Below are 18,880 nucleotides of genomic sequence, written 5' to 3' on the forward strand. Positions count from 1 at the left end.
AAAATCAATAAAATATATTAAAAAAAAATATTCCAGTCCTTAGATCCCCATGACCCATGGCCCTCGGCCCTTCAGCTCAGCCTGAACCGGCTGCTTCTCTTGGAAAATCTCTCCTTAGGCCCAGTGCTCGGGAGGGACCTGGGACGACGACTAAGCAGCCAGTGGCTCTTGCTGCCCACTGCCAGGTGGCTGTCCAAACAGGACACGCATCAGCACACATGGCCTCAGGGCGCCTAGCTCCAACCTTCCCACTGGGACCGTCTCGTGAAGAAGGAGCATTTGCTAACCCAGCTGGCATGATATGGCAGCACTGAGAGTACGTCCTCTTTATAAACGCACAGGTCCCAGAATCAGACAGGCTTAGTTTAAAACCTCTCTGATTGTCTAACTATGGGATTTGGGCAAGTGACTTAAACCTCTCTGTGCCTCCATTTAAAATAATAATAAAATTATTAAATAACAACAATAGAAATAATAGTTCTATCTCATAGGTTATTATGAAAATTTGTGTTAATGATAATTTTTAAAAACAACCACTTATCAAGTGGTTACTTGGTGTCAGCCTGCCAGAAGCCAATTCCAGCATGTCATAATTGCAAGAGTTTCATCAAAAGGTTGATGGAACTTGGGGACTCAACAAGGGCTGAGTCACATATGTTATCACCTGTTGGGAATGGCTAAAGGCATTTCCCTAAACCTGAAAAGGGATGATTGCTTGCTGCCAGACAGCGAAGGGCATCTTAATCTACATGTTATTGCCTCCTACTGGCCAAACACCTGAACAGCCGCAGGCAAATTCCCCCAATCTGACAATGGTTCTGTATGAAACCCTTCCCTTTGAAGTGTATATCTTCACCTTGCCTTAGGACAATTTGTGTTAATAAATAGCAAGGGGTCCTGAGACAAGGAGATTTTAGCTTCTTTAGCTAGGCTCCTCTGACTCCCTATAATGCCTTTCAAAATTATGCTTCGTCTCTGGACTCTTTATTAAGTAACACACAGACCTTCTCCAGATCGCTGAACCCTTCTAGATGCTGGAACAAGAACCCCGGCATCAGCCATTATGCCAAAGGGTGGTATGTAGTGTTGTCAAGGGCACTGACTCAGGTAGAGACAAATCTGAATCTTGGTTCTACCATTGACCAACTGTGTGACCTTGAGCAAGTTGCTTAACCTCTCTGTGCCCCCTTTTCCTTATCTGTAAAAGGAAGACAATACCTCAGGGGTTGGCTGTGAGGACTTAAAGAGTTAGTCTATGTAATTAATCTATGTAGCTAGCCCTCAATAAACAGACCATCTTGGGAGTGGAGGCCCTAGAGCCCAGTGAGGGGGCTTCCTGCCCAGATGGGCTTGGGGCTCCCCACTCGTTGCCAGGAGCGATCACAAAGACACCTCTCGCCCTCTGGTGGACACAGAAGGAAGAGGCCAGGCGCAAGTTGCTCAAAAAATGTGCTTTGGGAAGAGAACCAAGGAGGAACACATTCCTCTTTCATAGTCTGGTCCCCCGCAGGAATCTACCCAAGATCCAGGTACTGGAAGCGTTAAAATAAATGCATTTTTGCACTATTATTTTTCAGCAGTTCCATGATTTAAAAATGTCTTGTGCAAAGCTTAGGCCACATGCCTAGGGTTCCCTGTGCTTTCCCGAGGGCCTTCCATCACCCACCCACGCTCCCACCGGAGGAAGGATTTAACGACGGAAGTGGGTTCTTAATTGTGAAAGCATGCTCCAAATACCCCTGCACTTCACTTACAGCAAACACAGGTTATCTGCACCCACTTTCCAAGGAACAACAACAGGGGGTTAAACCTATGTCTCGGGCCCACACCCTCTGATTGTCAGCGTGTCCCGTGGGCAGCTCAGTGGGGCAGCTACCTCTGAACTCTGTGTTCCAAGTGCACCTTTACAGAGAGAGCCTGTGGCCGACACACCAGGGTCTAAGCCAGCGGTTCTCAACCTGTGGGTCGCAACCCCTTTGGCTGTCGAACGACCCTTTCACAGGGGTTGCCTAAGACCATCCTGCATATCAGATATTTACGATTCATAACAGTAGCAACATTACAGTTATGAAGTAGCAACGAAAATAATTTTATGGTTGGGTCACAACATGAGGAACTGTATTTAAAGGGCCAGAAGGTTGAGAACCACTGGTAAGCGAACAAGACAGAAGGAGACACAACATTCATATCCCCGAAGGAAACAGACAACACACAAGAGTGAAAGGTCATGGAGGTGTTTTGCAGAACATTAGAAAAGGTAATAAATCCCTGACCGGTTTGGCTCAGTGGATAGAGCATCGGCCTGCGGACTGAAAGGTCCCAGGTTCGATTCTGGTCAAGGGCATGTACCTTGGTTGTGGGCACATCCCCAGTAGTGGGTGTGCAGGAGGCAGTTGATCGATGTTTCTAACTCTCTATCCCTCTCCCTTCCTCTCTGTAAAAATCAATAAAATATATACTTTTAAAAAGGTAATAAAGGGACACGCCAGAGACAAAGGCTACTTTTCAGTGGCTATTGGGGGAAGACCTGTGGAGAAAATGATATTTTAACTGAAGATCAAAAACAAGAAAAGACAGCCACGTGAACAACATAAAAGTCAGAAGGAAGAGCATCCAGGGAGGAAAGAAGAGAAAGCTGTGCCTCAAGAAAACAGCGAAGAGGAGAAGAGAATAGGAAGTGGTGATGGCAGGGTCTTGGAAGTCTGTGTAAGGGGATTCGGTTCCATTCTTTGTGAAATGGGAACGAAGAGGAGTATTTTAGACAAAGGAGGGAAAGATGTAATTTACATTTGTAAGAGACCCTTGCAGATGGAGAAGACGGGACAGAAATAGCAGTGGAGGGGAAACGGCTGTGGATCTATTTAAAAAGTAGTATTTATAGATTCGCAAATGGATTGGACAGGCATGGGCATGTAGGGAGGGGAGGAGGGGAATTTTCAGTTGGACCAAATGCACGGACAGTGGTGTCCTTGCCTGAGATCAGGAAGATGGGGAGAGGTCTGGGCATGGAAGAAGTTGGACACGGGAAGCGTGAGATGCCATGTGGTGTTTCTGAATGGATGGCCGGCAGCCAAAACTGGAACAGAGGGAGAGAAAAAGGAAGGAGACATGCACGGGGAAATCAGCAAGAGCCAGAGTGTGAGCTGCGGGGCTACGGGACTGGAAGAGGACGGTGAGAGCGAAGGGTCTGCAGCCGTAAAGTCAAGCTCGCCAGGAGGAGCCAGCAGAAGTGACAAGGAAGTAACATCTGTGATGGTGGCAGCAAAGCCAGGACAGTGAGGAGCCCAGAAGCTGCAAGGAGCTAGTGGCCAATCTCAGTTCAGACAGAAATGACCCCGGGATTTAGCAACTTGGAGGTCACCGGTAATCTGGACAAAAACTGTCCTTGTGGGGTAGTGGAACATGCAGTGGACTTGTCCCCCTTTTCTCTAACCCTCTTCCCCTTGAGGACCCGCCCATCCAGGCCAGAGCCCTGGGAGACATCTGGAACGCTCAGTCTCCCTCACCCCATATCCTCACTCCCCCCCCCCGCCCCCCCAGCGCTCTACCTGCCAACTCTCTCCACTCCACCTCTGCCTCTTCTGCTCCAGCAGTGCTTCAAGCCACACCACCTTTCCTGGACTTACAACTGTCCCTCACTGACCACCTTGATTCCAGCCTCCTCTCCCCTAGTCTGCCCTCCAACACGGCCTAAGCGAAGGCTCTAAGGTTCACATCTGACCCCAAGTCTCTAGTCCTGAAGCCTCATAGACTCCCATCACCTCAGGATGACATTCAGCTTCTGTAGTGTGACGTATCCCCACCCTGTCACCTCCTGAATCCCCTCAATTTGCCCCACACTAGGCCTTGGAGAGCTCCTTCCTCTTCCCTCTCCCACCCCACCCCCTTTTTCCTCTTTCTCTTATTTTCCCCTTCCTCTGTTTTATGCTCTCCTGCCTCATCCTGCCCATCCTGCAGCTAAAGTGTTGCCTCTTGCAGGAAGCCTTCCATGACTACTTCCCACCCTCTGGACACCTGGCTGTGGCCCATGGCCACTCACCTGTTGCACGGGCTCGATGGTCAGCTCCATGTAGTGACTGATGGCTGTCATTGTCCTGAGTGGCTGGCAGTGCGGTAGTGCAGTGAGAGGCACCCAATCTGAATTCTTTCAGGTAGGAACAAGGAGACAGACATGGGAATTCTTAAGTTGGGAGACATTTTCTAAAAACAAGGTCCCATTTTCTTTAAAAAAAAAAAAAGCCCCCCAAAGCCCCACCCCCTAAAGTGTTTTTTGCCCCCTGTTCTTTTATGGCACATCTCACTTTTTGCTTCCTATGAAATGCATCTTATCTCTTTGAGGTCACAGTATGTCAGTGGTTCCCAAACTTTGCTGCACAGTGGAATCACCTGGGCATCTTAAAAAACAAAACAATTGATGTTTAGTTCTCAACCCCTTCTCCCAGATATTCTGGTTTAATTGGTCGGGATGTGACCTGGAAAGTTTAAAAGCCTTGCAGGTGATTCTAAAATATGGCAAAGTCTGGGAACCGCTGCAGTAGGTGCTACATAAATGCTTTTGTAAAGCAGTGGTTCTCACGCTGCAGTGTGCACCAGAAGCGCCCGGTGGGCTGATCAACACACTCTCAGCTTACGATTGGGTAGAGCCGGGTGGAAGCCGAGAATCTGCATTTCTAATAAGTTAGTTCCCAGGTAATGCTGGTCCAGGGACCACACTTTGAGAACCACTGTGGTTGGGGAATGCTGAGAAGATTGCCAAGTCTCTTCTTCCTCCCCTTGGAACAACCAGACACACAGGGCGCTCTTTACACATTGTAGCTCCGTTTTGGGATATAATTTCCTAACAGTTGCTAGAGTGGAATGAAAATAACCTCCCATTAGAGCAGGGGTGGGGAACCCATTTTCTGCCAAGGGTCAGTTGGGTATCTATAACATCATTCGAGGGCCATACAAAATCATCAACTTAAAATTTAGCCTCCTATATTTGGTCAAACACTTAATTAACTCACCCCTAATGCCTTGGCAGGGCCAGACCAAATGATTTCACGGGCCTTACACGAGCCTTTGGGCTGGACGTTCCCCACCCCTGCCTTAGAGCCTTTATGGGAGCCTGGGTCTTTGGTCCACGCACCTATATAAACCCCTTTCACCTTGGCCATACCTTCCCCCCCTATCTTCTATTTCATTAACTCAGTCAGATTACATGTTAATTTTTGTAGCATGTAAACTTAAATATACATGAATAAGTAAATTACTAAATAGCAGAAGTGGACACTTGACTATTTTTCATCTACGTTGTGAAACATATACTGAAGTTTATTGAGTGTTCAGAAACGTTTAAAAGTGTTGTAATTGGGGAAATGGAAAGTCCTATTTATTCAGGGCCCCTCAGCATTGGGTATCAACCGTGGTTTTCTAAAGTGACCAAGCGGCCAGGCTCAGAGGGACCCAGAATCCCATGCTCACCTCGGTCGCCTCCACATGCAAACACTGGTGGGACCAGCGGTTTTCCAGCCCCTGATTCCTCGCCTCCTCGTTGTCTTCCTCTTTCTCTGCGCAGGTCAGAAGGGCTTGGGTGTCGGGGCTCTCTCTGGCTTCAGAGGCAAACCCCAAGGCCCGCCTCATCTTGCTTTTCATCACCCAGGAAAGGAAAATGATCTGGGAAGTGGAGTTAAGGTCCAAGGAAGCGGAGAGTTGCGGCCACTGCCTTCACCTCTCCGCCCTGGGCCCCACCCTGCACTCTCTGTCCCCAGGTTGGGAGCTCATTTGAGCACAGGGCCGGGCCTCTCTACTTTCCTCCTTAAAGGGCCCATCTCCTAGTAAGACCCTGCCTCTACCAAGCCCTTGGGAGATACCTGTTAAACAAAAGCACTTTGGAAAGCATCGTCCTTGAAGGATTTGCCTTACAGGGACCATACACACAGAGGCATGAATAGTCTCCGCCAAATTCATATCCCAGAATGTGACCTTATTTGGAACCAGGATCTTTGCTGATATAATTAGTTAAGATGCGGTCACCGTGGGTTAGGGTGGGTCCTAAATCCCATGGCAGGAGTCCCTATAAGAGGAGAGGACTCAGAGGCACACAAAGGGAGGCAGAGGTAAGTTGTGCTGCCACAAGCCAAGGAGCACCAGAGCCAGCAGGAGCAGAAGACAAACGGACAGGTTCTCCCCCAGCGCCTTCGGAGAGAGTGCGGCCCTGCCTGGATTTGGGACTTCCAGCCTCCAGAGCCGAAAGAATACATTTCTGTTGTGTAAGCTTCAGGTTTGTGGCCATTTGTGATGGCAGCCCTAGGAAAGTTTTTTTAAGTGGAATTTATTGGGGTGACATTGGTTAATAAAATTATATAGGTCTCAGGGAATTCTATAATACATCATCTGTGTATTCTATTGTGCTCACCACTCCATGTCAAGTCTCCTTCCATCACCATTTATGCCCCTTTTACCCTCTTCTACCTCCCCTAGCAAATTAACACAGTACATGAGAAAGTCAGTTTCTGAACTATTTATGCTAAACCCACAGGTTTCTCCCCCACCCCCCACCTCTCTCTCCCTTCCTCTCTCTCTCTCTCTCTCTCTCTCTCTCTCTCTCACACACACACACACACACACACACACACACACACACACACTCTCTATCAACCACCACTGTCTGCATTTAGCTTGCCCTTGAGGCCCTCATGCCAAGGTCACCGGTGTGTCAGCACATCAGGCAACACCCCTGGGGAACCAGGTAGGTGCTCACAATCACTGACAAAGGGCAGCCCCTTGTCAACTTTTATCTCTGCTGCCCCAGCCCAAGAGCACAGAGGGCAGGGTCACCACTGCACAGCTGGCCAGCTTGCACAGCCATCCCCCCGGCCTGGGAGGAAGGCAAGGCAAAGACCAGGAAAACTGGTTCCCTGAGGGCAGGGACAGGCCCAGGTTGGGAGCAGAACTGAGACTGCAACCTGCTCTTCCGATCCCAGGGCCAGGAACTGGCACAGCCCCTCTGCAGTTTAACAGAGCTCCAGCAAGAGATAATTATTCTTATTAAAATAAAAAAGGAAACAAAACACAGAATTGCACATTGTCATTGTGTCTGCCTGTCCCAGGCTTCAAACCACCTCCCTGGCCACTGGGAGAGAGTTCTAATCCAGCAAGAGGGTGTGGCAGAGGCAGGGAGGAGAGACAGGAAGATGCCTCTGGGCCTGGGGTAGATACAGCGAGGTCCAGCGCAGCGCGGCTCAGGGAGGTCAGGAACCAGGGTGTGGCCCGCAGCAGGTACTCAGGCCTCCGGTCATGGGCCACAATGGCTGAGGCGTAGAGGAGGCCAGCCAGGGCCGACAGGAGCCGGGTCCACAGGTGGATGCAGGGAAACGTCTTACCCCGGCACTAGGCAGAGAGAGGAGAGAGCTGGGCAGGAAGGAACACTGCCACTGCCGCCGGCTGCCTTAGAGCTGAGACCCAGGGCCCTGGTGGCATAGCAGGTTGGAGGGCAAACCCTCTGCCCATGACAAGTGCCCCAGGGTGCACGGATCTTCCTGCCAAGCGGCCATCAGGCTTGAATGCCTTTAGTGATGGGAAGCCCACTACCTCCTAAGGTCGAAATAACAGTATAATGATTGCTCTCAACCTACCAGGCACTGTGCAAAGTGTCTAACCCGTGAATGGGAGGTGGCCCTCCCATAACCTCTTCCCAGTGTTGTTTTCCGAAACTGCAGAGAACAAGGCTGCTCTTCCTGCCCTAAGACAGCCCTCCTGATTCCTACAACCAGGAGCTTCCCTTTTCCAGGCCAGATTAGGTCACTCATGAACACATGTTTGCTGGCACCGGCAGGCCCCAAGCACCTGGAATACAGTGGGGCATAAGACAGGCAAGCCCGCTGCTCTCACGGTGCTGATGTTCTTCTGTCTTGTAACCAAGATAACAACTTGGTAGGTAACTGCAGGAGCTCATTTCAGGATGTGACAAATGCTATGAAGAAAACTAAGCAGAGTGATGGACACAGTGGTGGAGTGGCCTGGGCTGTTTTAGATGGGGTGGTGTTATGGGTTGGATTGTGTGTCCCCAAAAGATGTGAGTCCCAACCCCAGAGCCTGTGAATATGACCTTATTTAGAGATAAGGTCTTTGCAGATGATCAAGTTCCGATGAGGTCATCAGGGTGAGCCCTAATCTAATATGAGTCTGTCCTCATAAAAAGGGGAACATGGACACAGACAGATACAGAGGGGAGGCCACAGCATGCTGCCACCGGAAGCTAGGAGAGGGGCCTGGGACAGACCCTTCCCCAGCACCTTCACAGGGAGGGTGGCCCTGAGGACACCCCCAGCACCGTTTGGCCTCCAGGACTTCAAGACAACACATTTCTGTTAAAACCTTGTGATACTTTGTTATGGCTGCACTAGGAACTAATAACTGGTCGGGCACCGCACCCATTTCTTCTAAGATCATCATGTGACATAGTTTCCCAGCCCCCATGCCACCTGGAGACCTGCCCCAGGGGTCGCTGAAGGGAGAGCGGTGCTTCCTCCCCTCCCCTCCCTTGATCTGGAGATACTACCTTTGCTGATGAGACCCCATGTCTGGTGAGGTTCCTGGCAGTCACAGCATAAGCAATAGCTTCCCACAAATAACCAACTGAGCACCTGCCATCCCCGAATCCTATCCTCCTGGAGTTGCTATTAAATGATGCTCTTGGACAAGTGATTCTTTTTTAGACACAGTGATAGGCCTGTTATGTTTCCGGTGTTCAGCCCATTATTCGCTCAGCAAGGCCCCCAGGAGGAGCGGTTTGCACACGTCCACAGTATCTTACTCTGGTGGCTTTTGCCATGGGCGCTCCTCCTTCCCTCGCCTCTGTCTCCTTAATCCCACTTCCCTTCGGAGAAACCTGAGGCCTCCCCAGCAGCCACCGGCCTGGCTGTGTGAGTTTTTAGCCTCACTCCTCTGGAACCCAAACCCAGCCCTCCCTTCTCTCTCTCCTCCGAACCTCTAAGCATTTGATGCTGTATGTCTTAGAGCATTATTGCCCTGCTTTGCGTTTCTGTGTCTCCCATGAGACGGAGAGCTTCCTGGAGGCAAGCAGTGTCTCAAGTCACATCTATGTCCCCCGGGACTGGCCAACACAGGTCTCCCCTCACCCCAGGTGCCTGGAAGATACTTGCCAATAAGTTGCTCTCGAATACACAGAACCCCAGTAGCTACATGATTCTACCCTCTAAACCTTCTCATTTCCTAACGCGATGCTTGCTGGCCCAACCCTGGTGGCTTTTACCTGAGAGCCCGCTTTTCATCTGCTGTCAGAAACGGAGAGAACGCTGTGGGCTTTCCAGCGAGAGGCCTCAGGACTTCTCCTGGGCCGGCCGCCCACCCTCCCACCCCCAGCTCCACACACACATGGGGCGGCACCACCCCTCTGCCCCGGTGACCCCGAGCTTTGGCCGTGCTCCCAGATGCCCTAACACCTGTCACGGTGGCCCCCACCCCAGCCCCAACCCCAGCCTCACGATTCTGGAGAGTGGGGGGACCCGGGAAGCCCAGGAGCCGCAGGCGGCGACGCCACCCAGCAGGTAGCCAAACATTTCGGTGTTGTCCTGTGGGAACAGGTGGTAGAGTCAGCACCCCGAGACCACCATGCACCCCAGACCCGCCCTTCCTGCTTTTAGCGGGTTCCTCCCAATAAAGGCTAACCCTGCCCACCACCACCCCCAGGCATTTTTGAAGGGACCATCCCCCCCCCCCCGACGCGCCCCCAGCTGGCTCAGCCTCACCTGCAGCCGGCTTCCCAGCAGCCTCCGCTGTGGCCCTTGGACAAGGCCTGAAGCTTTCGGGACAGCAGCCCAGAGAGCCCAGCAGGGGCCCAGGCTCAGGGGCAGAGTCAAGGCAAATACACTGGCCCTGAGCCGCCGCCTCCCCTTCCTCTCCTGGGAGCCGTGACCTGCAACAGACCCCAAACCCCATATGGTTCCTGGGAGCTTGGGAGTCTGGGAAGAACTGGTGTTGACCCAGCCCTGATGCCAGGGTGGCTCCTATTCCCATGTTGTTCTGGCCAGATCCTCTCAACCCGTCAAGGCCCTATGGTGGTGCCCCCACCACCCATCCCCCTACACACACACACACACACACACACACATACACACACCACAGACACACACCACACACACACAGACACACACCACACACACACATACACACACACCACACACACCACAAACACACACATATACACACACCACACACACACATACACACACATACACATACATACACACACATACATACACCACAGACACACATACACGCACCATGCACACCACAGACACACATATACACACACCACACACACACACACACCACACACACATACACACACACCACACACACATACACACCACACACACCACAGACACACACATATACACACACCACACACACACACACCACACACACACACCACACACACACATACACACACCACAGAAACACACCACCGACACACATACACACACACACATACACACACCACAGACACACACCACACACACACACACCAGACACACACCAGACACACACACACACCACAAACACACACATATACACACACCATACACACACACACACCACACACACACACACACACACACATACACACACCACACACACACACACACACCACACACACATACACCACAGACACACATACACATACACACATACACACACCACAGACACACACCACACACACACACACACACCACACACATACACACCACACACACACACCACAAACACACACATATACACACACCATACACACACACACACACACCACACACATGACACACACACACATACACACACACACACACACAGCTGGCACTCTCTCCTTCCTCAGCCCTCCTGTAACTTTTATGTTCAAGGCAGGGTGACATTTCCGGTATCATGTATATGTATCTGAGTGCACAGGGTCGCCTCGCCTAGACTGGAACCCCCTGAGGGCAGGCACCGTGCCCTGGCAGTTTCTACAATCTCCGCAGAGCCTGGCACAGAGAACTGGCACAAGCCTGGTGAATGCACCAAGTGAGCGCATGGTGCCAGGACACCGAAACTGAGTGGGACAAGGAGCATCGTCTCTGAAAATCCCCTTTTCATATAAGACAGGTGCTCCTCTGAACCATCCTAGCAAGAACAGTTCTCTGGGCAGCACGGTGCAGCTGAGGGCATCTTTTCAAAAAATATATTTTATTGGTTTCAGAGAAGAACGGAGAGGGACAGAGAGAGAGATAGAAACATCAATGATGAGAGAGAACCATTGATTGGCTGCCTCCTGCACGCCCCACACTGGGGATTGAGTCCGCAACTCAGGCATGTGCCCTGACCGGGAATCGAACTGTGACCTCCGGGTTTATAGTTCAATACTCAACCACTGAGCCATGCTGACTGGGCTGAGGGCATCTTCTATGACCCCACTGATGCAAGCATTCTCTTCTCAGGAATGCCCCAGTCCTCCACACTCGACTACCCATCCCATCTCAGTCACTTACAGCCCCTGCTCTGCCGGAGGTGGCGCATGCCTGTTCCTGGCATTCATTTCTGGAAGCCGTGGGGCTCCACTGGCCATCCCGGACTCACACATTGAGATCACTGCTCACCCCCAAAGCCATGCACCATCCTCTTCCCACTGTTCTCTTCACTGGGAATGCCCTTCCCTGCAGTCCCAGTTCCAGCGTCACTCCTGCTCTGACACCTGCAGCCCCTCCTCCCCCTCTGGTGCCCCAGGTGTGCAGGCACCTCCCCACTAGCAGCTCGAAGGAAGCTTAGGGCCCTGTCCCCCTCCTCTGGCGCGTTCATTCGTCTGTGCCTGACAGGGGTCCAGGGTGATGATGATGAGAGCATGAATGAAGGCAGGAACAGATGGCCACACACTCACCCGAATTAGACTTGAACTTTGAGCCGCAGACTGGGAAGAGAATGGACACAAAGTTCATCAGGTCAACAGCTGCTAGGTAGGCACCAGTGAAAACCTGGGAGGGGATGGAAACAGTCTGGATGTTCAAACACATTCAACAGCGCCTCTCACCCTGGGTCTCCCTCCACATCCACGTGCTCCACTGAGGAGTGCTTCCAGGGACGCCTCCCAACCCATGAAAGGTCGCGATCACCTCCCTTTGCTTGATGAGGAGGTGGGGCGGGTGCTTAAATGATGAGCCAGGAGCCCAAACCCAGCCCTCCGCTTCCTATTCCACACGCTCTCCACAGTGAGATCGCACGGGGTGACCTCTGCTGTGTAACTCTGGCCCAGCCCCTGACCTCTGGGCCTCAGTTTCCTCAGCTCTAAAACAGAGTTAATAATAGTGCCTTCCTCACTATTTAAGCAGATTACATGAGTCCATACACGGACAGCGCTTAGGCCAGCGCCTAGAGCAGCAGTGCTCAACCTGTGGGTCGTGACCCTTTTGGCGGTCGAATGACCCTTTCACAGGGGTAGCCTAAGACCATCCTGCATATCAGATACTTACATTATGATTCATAACAGTAGCAACATTACAGTTATGAAGTAGCAACGAAAACAATTTTATGGTTGGGTCACAACACGAGGAACTGTATTTAAAGGGCCAGAAGGTTGAGAACCACTGGCCTAGAGGAAAGTAAAACGCACTCACCTGTAAATGCACTAGCTACCAGGACAGGATGGTTAGCGCTAAGAGCATGCACTTCTGGGTTTGAATCCTGGCACTGCTACTTACTAGAGGGTTACCTTAGAGCAGTTATTGAACCTCGCTATGCCTGTTTCCACGTGTGTAAAACAAGGTAAGAGCACTCATGTCAGAGGATGATTTGGGAATGAAACGAGTTAATATAGGAAAAGCCCTAAGTGCTGAGTACAGTGTTAAGTGTTTAATAATTGTCAACTGTGATTATTGGACTTGAGCTAGACCTCATTATTTTCCACCACCTAATGAGAAGGGGCACCCAGAATAAAAAGTGATCTGTTTCTGACAGTCCTGCTCAAAGCAGGCTCCAGAACTCTCCCCATCCGTGTCTCCCAACCTGCTCCTAGGCCGTCCTCCTTCACGCCCAGCTCAGTGGGCACAAGGCCTGGATCAGCCCTATGAGGTGGCCCTGCAGGGGGGCCCGCAGGGTTTCCTAGTAATACATGTTTTGGAACAGGCTCCTCCTATACAGGTTTGTTTGAGGGCCTAGAATTGCAAAAACTTAAAACTGCTTCTCACTTTCTCCAAAGCCCTCATAACCACCTGGGAAGGGATTCAGACCCCCATCCCCCCACGCTGCATGAGCTAGGGCTGGGTCCTGGGCTCTAAAAACAATAGTACCGCCCTAGCCAGTTTGGTTCAGTGGATAGAGCATCCGCCTGTGGACTGAAGGGTCCCGGGTTCAATTCCAGTTAAGGGCACACGCCCAGGTTGCGTGCTCGATCCCCAGTTAGGGGGTGTGCAGGAGGCAGCTGATCAATGATTCTCTCTCATCATTGATGTTTCTCTCTCTCCCTTCCTCTCTGAAATCAATAAAATATATATGTTTAAATAAAATAAAAAAAAAACAATAGCACCAACAATCACTATTTATTGAGCATCTACTATGTGCCAGCTGCTGTTTTAAGTGATGGGATTACAGTAGTGAATACAAATTCTTGCCCCTGTGGAGCTAACATTCTAGTAGGAATTAAATAAAATAAGCAGAGATCAACTGAAGGACTTGTATACATGTATATAAGCCAAACCAATGGACATGGACAACAGGGGGATGGGAGCATGAGTGTGCAGGGCGGGGGGGCTGGAGAGAGGTTGGGGGTTAAAAAAATAAAAAATAAAATAAAATAAGCAATAAACATACTAAGTAAAGTAGATGGTGTATTGGGGGTAAGCCATGAAAAAAAATAGAGTAGGATGAGGGGTCTGTGGTAGAGGAACATGGGTGGTCAGGGGAGGCCTTGTTGAGAAGATAGCTTCTGAGCAAAGACTTAAAGGGGGTGAGCAGTGAGCCATGTGGCTGTCTGGACAAAGCATTGGAGGGGAGCAGAAAGACCAGTAAGAACACAGGCCCTGAGGCAAACTGTGCTTTGCAAGGTGAGGGAACAAGACAGAAGCCACGGTCACCCATGGGCCTGACGCACCTGGATCGTGAGCTGTCTGGCCAGAATCGCTCCGACCGTGTCACACAGGCTGGCCAGGAGGCAGCACGCAGCACACAGCGCTGACTGGTCCTGTCTGCATTTCTTCACACATCTCAGATAGAGAAGCCTGCGGAGACAGACAGGGGTGTGGACAGAACATGGACGCCGGAAGTTTGGGCTCCCACAGCACGTGCCTGGAAAAGATAGTTGTGACTTGTGTGTCCATATAAACACTTTCAGTGGGTGCTTTAGAACTTAGTTTACAGATCAGAGAAGAAAGGCTCAAAAGGCTCCCAGCGTGGGGTGGGAGCCAGACCTGCCTCTCGAATGAAGAGGAATTTCTTCCCTCCTACAGATGTGGCCAACTCAGGGTCATGACCACCTTTCCTTCAGTGCTGACAAACTAGCTGGGGGGTTTTATGTTTTACTGCAGAGCAGAATTCATTGCCTACATTTTAAAAAGGCAGCTTTTTTTCTTTGAAATGAAAGAGAAATACCTCTAATCCATCCATGTAATGGAGTGGCCAGCCTTCTGCCGGCCCATGTCCAAGCTGACTTTGTTTTGGGTACACGTTCCTCACACAGAGGGAGAGCAACACTCCCGAAGATGCCATGGAACTTAGGGCTAACCTCTCCCTGAGGCCCTCCACGACTTGCTGGGTTATCTCCCTTACTGCCTCTACCTGCTACCCCCTATGCAAGCTCAGAACATGCTGGAAGGTGCCAGAGGTCTCTCTGTCAGCATCACTGACTAGACCTCAGAAGCAGTGGGTGCTAGATGTTTCCCAGCTACTTTTCTGTTGGGGAAACCGAAGCTCCACAGTCGTTTCGTTTCCTCATCCTTGGGACTCACAGGGTGGTACTTCCTTGGGACCATTTGGTTCTGAGCATCAGCCCCTGGGAAGAATGGACGAGGGTGGAAGGCTATTCGGGGAGGCCTGAAGCTCAGAGAAGGAAGAGCAGCCTTTAACTTGGGCCCTGGGCTCCTGAAACTGATTTGAGTTTTAGGAACGAAGGCTCTCAATTAGAAAGTCTGAGTTAGACCAAGATTAGAAACAGTTTATCTCAACCCTCCCATTTGAAAGAGGAGAAAACGGAGGCTTATGGTAAAAGGGGAGTCAGCGGTGGGCCTCTAGCCTCGGGAGGCTTCGCTCTGAACCCTGCTGCTGCCCAGCCCTTTCCCAGCTCCCAGGGGTTGGGGATGCCAGGCTGACAAACAGCTCGGAAGAGAAACCATCTCTAAAGACAAAAGAAGGTTAAGGGACGGTGAAGCCCTAAAAACAGTGTGTCCAGACCTAAGCAGGGTGAGAAAGCAGAAGCTGCCTGGCTGGGCTTCTCTCCAAACCTTGGTGCCCATGTCGGTAAAATGCCCACCACGCGGACCTCCGAGGGTGGCTGTGAGGAACAAGGAAGATAGTGCACGCCGGCACCTCCTAAGTTCCATCCTCTGGTCTGGCTTGGCAAGTTGGTTAACCTCTCAGAACCTCAGGCTTCCTGATCTAAGTGGGTAATTACAGTCCCTACCTCTTGGGAAGGTGGCAGGATTAAACGGGTTAATGAATGCAACGCTAGGCCCACAGCGAATGTTCTAGTCTTTTTATTCCTAGTCCAGTGACTGGGTAGCGAGGCTGAGAATCTGTAGCACTACCAAACGCCGGAGGGGGACATCCATAGTGCCTAAGTTGAGCCGATGCCAGCCTTCGAGGGGCGCCAGCCCTTTCTCCTCCGCCAGGGACTATGTGGATGACACCAGCCCTCCGAGCTTGGGAGAGGGTGACTGAAGACCTAGAGGCTATCTTTACCCAGACTTCACCCAGGTTACAGTGACCCCCTGGCCCAGCCACTCCGGGTACTGGACAGACCAGGGCAAACTCTGTGGCCAGAGTCAGACCATCCCTTCCCCATTTCCCAGCTGAGAGGGAAATTGAGGCCAGACACATCAGACTTGCCCAAGGTCCTTGCCCTCTGCCAAGGGTTGGTGGCAGAACTGGAGCAATAGCAATGTTTCATGAGCACTTACTAAGCACTTTGCCGGTGCTAACTCATTTAATCCTCCCTTCAGTCTCAGGAGTTATCATCCCCTTTACCTAAGGAAAGTGCCCAGAGGTTTTAGAGCTTGCCCAGCTCACACCGCTAGTCAAAGGGGAAAGGCTGACAACAGAACCCAGGACTGGCGGCTTCCAGTCCAGGGCCCTGCCCACTGCACCACCCAGCCTCCTCCTGCTGGCCCACCGCCCAGCCTCCCAGTGCGTGGAAGCCGGAAAAGACTATCCGACTTCAGTCTACATAGAAATGTTAGTTTGGATCCTGGAACGGGGCTGCCTCCTGCCTCCTCCCTGTCTGCCCCCTTCCCTCTAGGTTTGCGAGAGGGAGTTAGCAGCGGGGTGGGGAGGTAGCACCCTATTCCCCCCGCAGCCCGACCGCCCCCACCCTGGCGCCGCCGGCCCTGCCCCATTACAGTGTGTGGGCGGCGATCCAGCAGGAGGAGGCGCAGAGCCACAGGCTGAAGGAGATGCAGACGCGGTGGCGGGCGAAGCAGCGGTCCAAGTAGCCCCAGTCCCAAAGGGCCGGCGCGGGCGCGGGTTCGGGCGCTGGTTCGGGCGCGGGGCTGGGCGCCTCCCCCATAGCAGGCTCGGCCCGCCGGCCAGGGCTGGAGCCTTCCGCGTGGCCGGGACCCGTGCGCAGCCTCCCCGGCCGCCCCTCGCCCCTTCTCCGGGTGAGGTTCCCCCGCGGCAGCCCTCCGAGCGCCCCGACCGCGGGCGAGATGGGCGCGCCCAGCTCTGCGCTCCCGGGCGCGGGCGGCGGCGGCGGCCCGGACTCCAGGTTAAAGTTTCCGGACCGCGCGGCTCCCCACCCCTTGCGCTATTGTCGGGGGTCCACGGGCTGGAGGCCGCCCCCCAGCGGCGGGAGCCGGGAGCAGCCTCCGCACAAAGGCTGCGGCCGCCGCCCCCTGACAGCCGCAGTGGTGCCGACCCCTTCGCTGTCACACACCCCGCAAACGCGGCCAGAGCGGAATGCACTTTGTCTGTTCGTCAATCCACCACATCTTCTGGACCAAACAATACATTCCTTCGCGCTGGCGAAGGTTTTGGGTGCCGGGGATCCCGAGGTGAGTGGGCCTGGTCCTGATGGTTAAAGGGTACAATACAAAGGTGTGATGAGAGCCAGGAAGGAGGAGACAAGCACCTGGCGGGCAGATCCCCGTTATTTTCTCTCACGGGGCATTCATGCCTGTAAGGGGAGGATGAGAGTCCCGACCTCAGTTACTGTGATTAGAAACCCTCACACAGAGCACCTGGCACATCAGCAGGGGAAATCATCATTGTTATTGTCTTTCCCAGGAAGAGCCTTAGAGCCACTAAACAAAAAAAAATGGGTCAAAGAATTGTGAAGAGTAAGGTCAGCTAATGGTGGGAGACACAAAGTTCAGTTCTTGGTTCACTCTATCAGCATCTGGTCTCCTGGCTTTCAATACTACCCCTGTCCCTCTGCCTCCTAAATGAGTATCTCCAGGTCAGAGCCCCCAGACTTTAGACTCACATGCGCAGCTGCCTACTCGGCATTTCCTCTTGCATGTCTGATTGAACACATCTTGTTCAAAAAACCAAACTTGTGATTTTTCTGTCCCAAAGCTACTCCACCTGCAGCCTTCCCTCCGCAGGCTGACTGGGTGTCCTGGCCCTGTGGGCACGAGGCCCTGTGCCCACACTCCTCTATGAGGGCACCTCTCCAGCCTGATGAGCGCTGTCTTTCTACCAGGCTGTGAGTTCTTGCAGCCAGTTGTTTAGTTTATACCTGTACCCCAGCTCCTAGCTCAGTGCCTGGCACATAATAAGATGCTATTTACTAAGCTAATTTGTAAACAGTCCATACACATCTGTTATGAACTCTATGAGGAGCATGTTTACACAGCTTTGGTGACGCCTAGCATTGTGTGTGGGGGGGAGGCTTTCGAGAAATACATGAGCTGGGGCTTGGAGAATGTTTGCTTTTGGCAATGAGGCCATGGCACCAGTCCTGCAGAGGCCCTCCTGGAGGCGGGAAGAGCATGGCCTCTGCACACCAGCAAACTGCAGAGGGACTGCAGCAAGGGTAGGAGATGAGGAGAGAGGCAGGCTGCAGACCGGCACAAGGACACCAGGACTTCACCCTGCAGGGAACACTTAGGGTTAGATATTCTAACCGACTCCCTCCCTGCCATTCCCACCCTCTCAAATTCTCCCAGCACCGTCCAGAGGGCTCTTCACTGGGCTGGGCCTCAGGAAGTGAATCAGTTCCTTTACCAGGCAGCTGCCCCGCCCAGCCCAGACGTCAATGTTTTTTTGGCCAAGGTCCTGAGTTTCCCCGAAAAGAAAAACTAATAAGCAGATTATAACACATGTCCTCCCTCCAAAGAGGCATTTCCTGTTGGCGGAGGCGCTACACCCACAGGCATTGTCCTGAAGAAAGGCGGGCTGCACAGCCTGGGCCGTCCTGCAAGGAGCACGCGGCCATGAATCCCAGCCACCTGGGGGGACAGAGGCCAGAGCTCAACATCTTTCTCCTCTGAGGATGCGTTGCCTCCTGCCAATGTTCTTGGATAATGCATTATTTAGAGCAGTGGTTCTCAACCTTCTGGCCCTTTAAAGACAGTTCCTCATGTTGTGACCCAACCATAAAATTATTTTCGTTGCTACTTCATAACTGTAATGTTGCTACTGTTATGAATTGTAATGTAAATATCTGATATGCAGGATGGTCTTAGGCGACCCCTGTGAAAGGGTT

At 52.1% G+C, this 18,880-nt stretch overlaps 1 protein-coding gene across 4 annotated transcripts in view; it reads right to left on the reverse strand.

Annotated features, from left to right (window-relative positions):
* Window positions 1-17,212, reverse strand: part of TMEM44 (transmembrane protein 44) — a 30,798-nt gene extending 13,586 nt beyond the window's left edge. Inside the window, exons 1-8 of one of the 4 annotated variants that reach the window (XM_059687437.1) lie at window positions 16,575-17,209; window positions 14,117-14,243; window positions 11,912-12,005; window positions 9,753-9,919; window positions 9,489-9,575; window positions 7,201-7,371; window positions 5,464-5,655; window positions 4,040-4,144 (exon numbers count right to left, since the gene is read on the reverse strand). In XM_059687437.1, coding sequence (XP_059543420.1) covers window positions 4,040-4,144; window positions 5,464-5,655; window positions 7,201-7,371; window positions 9,489-9,575; window positions 9,753-9,919; window positions 11,912-12,005; window positions 14,117-14,243; window positions 16,575-16,741 — 1,110 coding nt within the window. In that variant the 5' untranslated portion in view covers window positions 16,742-17,209. Of the gene's footprint in view, window positions 1-4,039; window positions 4,145-5,463; window positions 5,656-7,200; window positions 7,372-9,488; window positions 9,576-9,752; window positions 9,920-11,911; window positions 12,006-14,116; window positions 14,244-16,574 lie in introns of all 4 variants that reach the window. The other 3 variants (XM_059687435.1, XM_059687434.1, XM_059687436.1) reach the window with 3 other exon arrangements.
* Between the last annotated feature and the right edge of the window lie 1,668 nt (window positions 17,213-18,880).

This window comes from Myotis daubentonii, chromosome 3 (genome assembly GCF_963259705.1).
Source record: "Myotis daubentonii chromosome 3, mMyoDau2.1, whole genome shotgun sequence".
Taxonomy (NCBI): Eukaryota; Metazoa; Chordata; class Mammalia; order Chiroptera; family Vespertilionidae; genus Myotis; species Myotis daubentonii.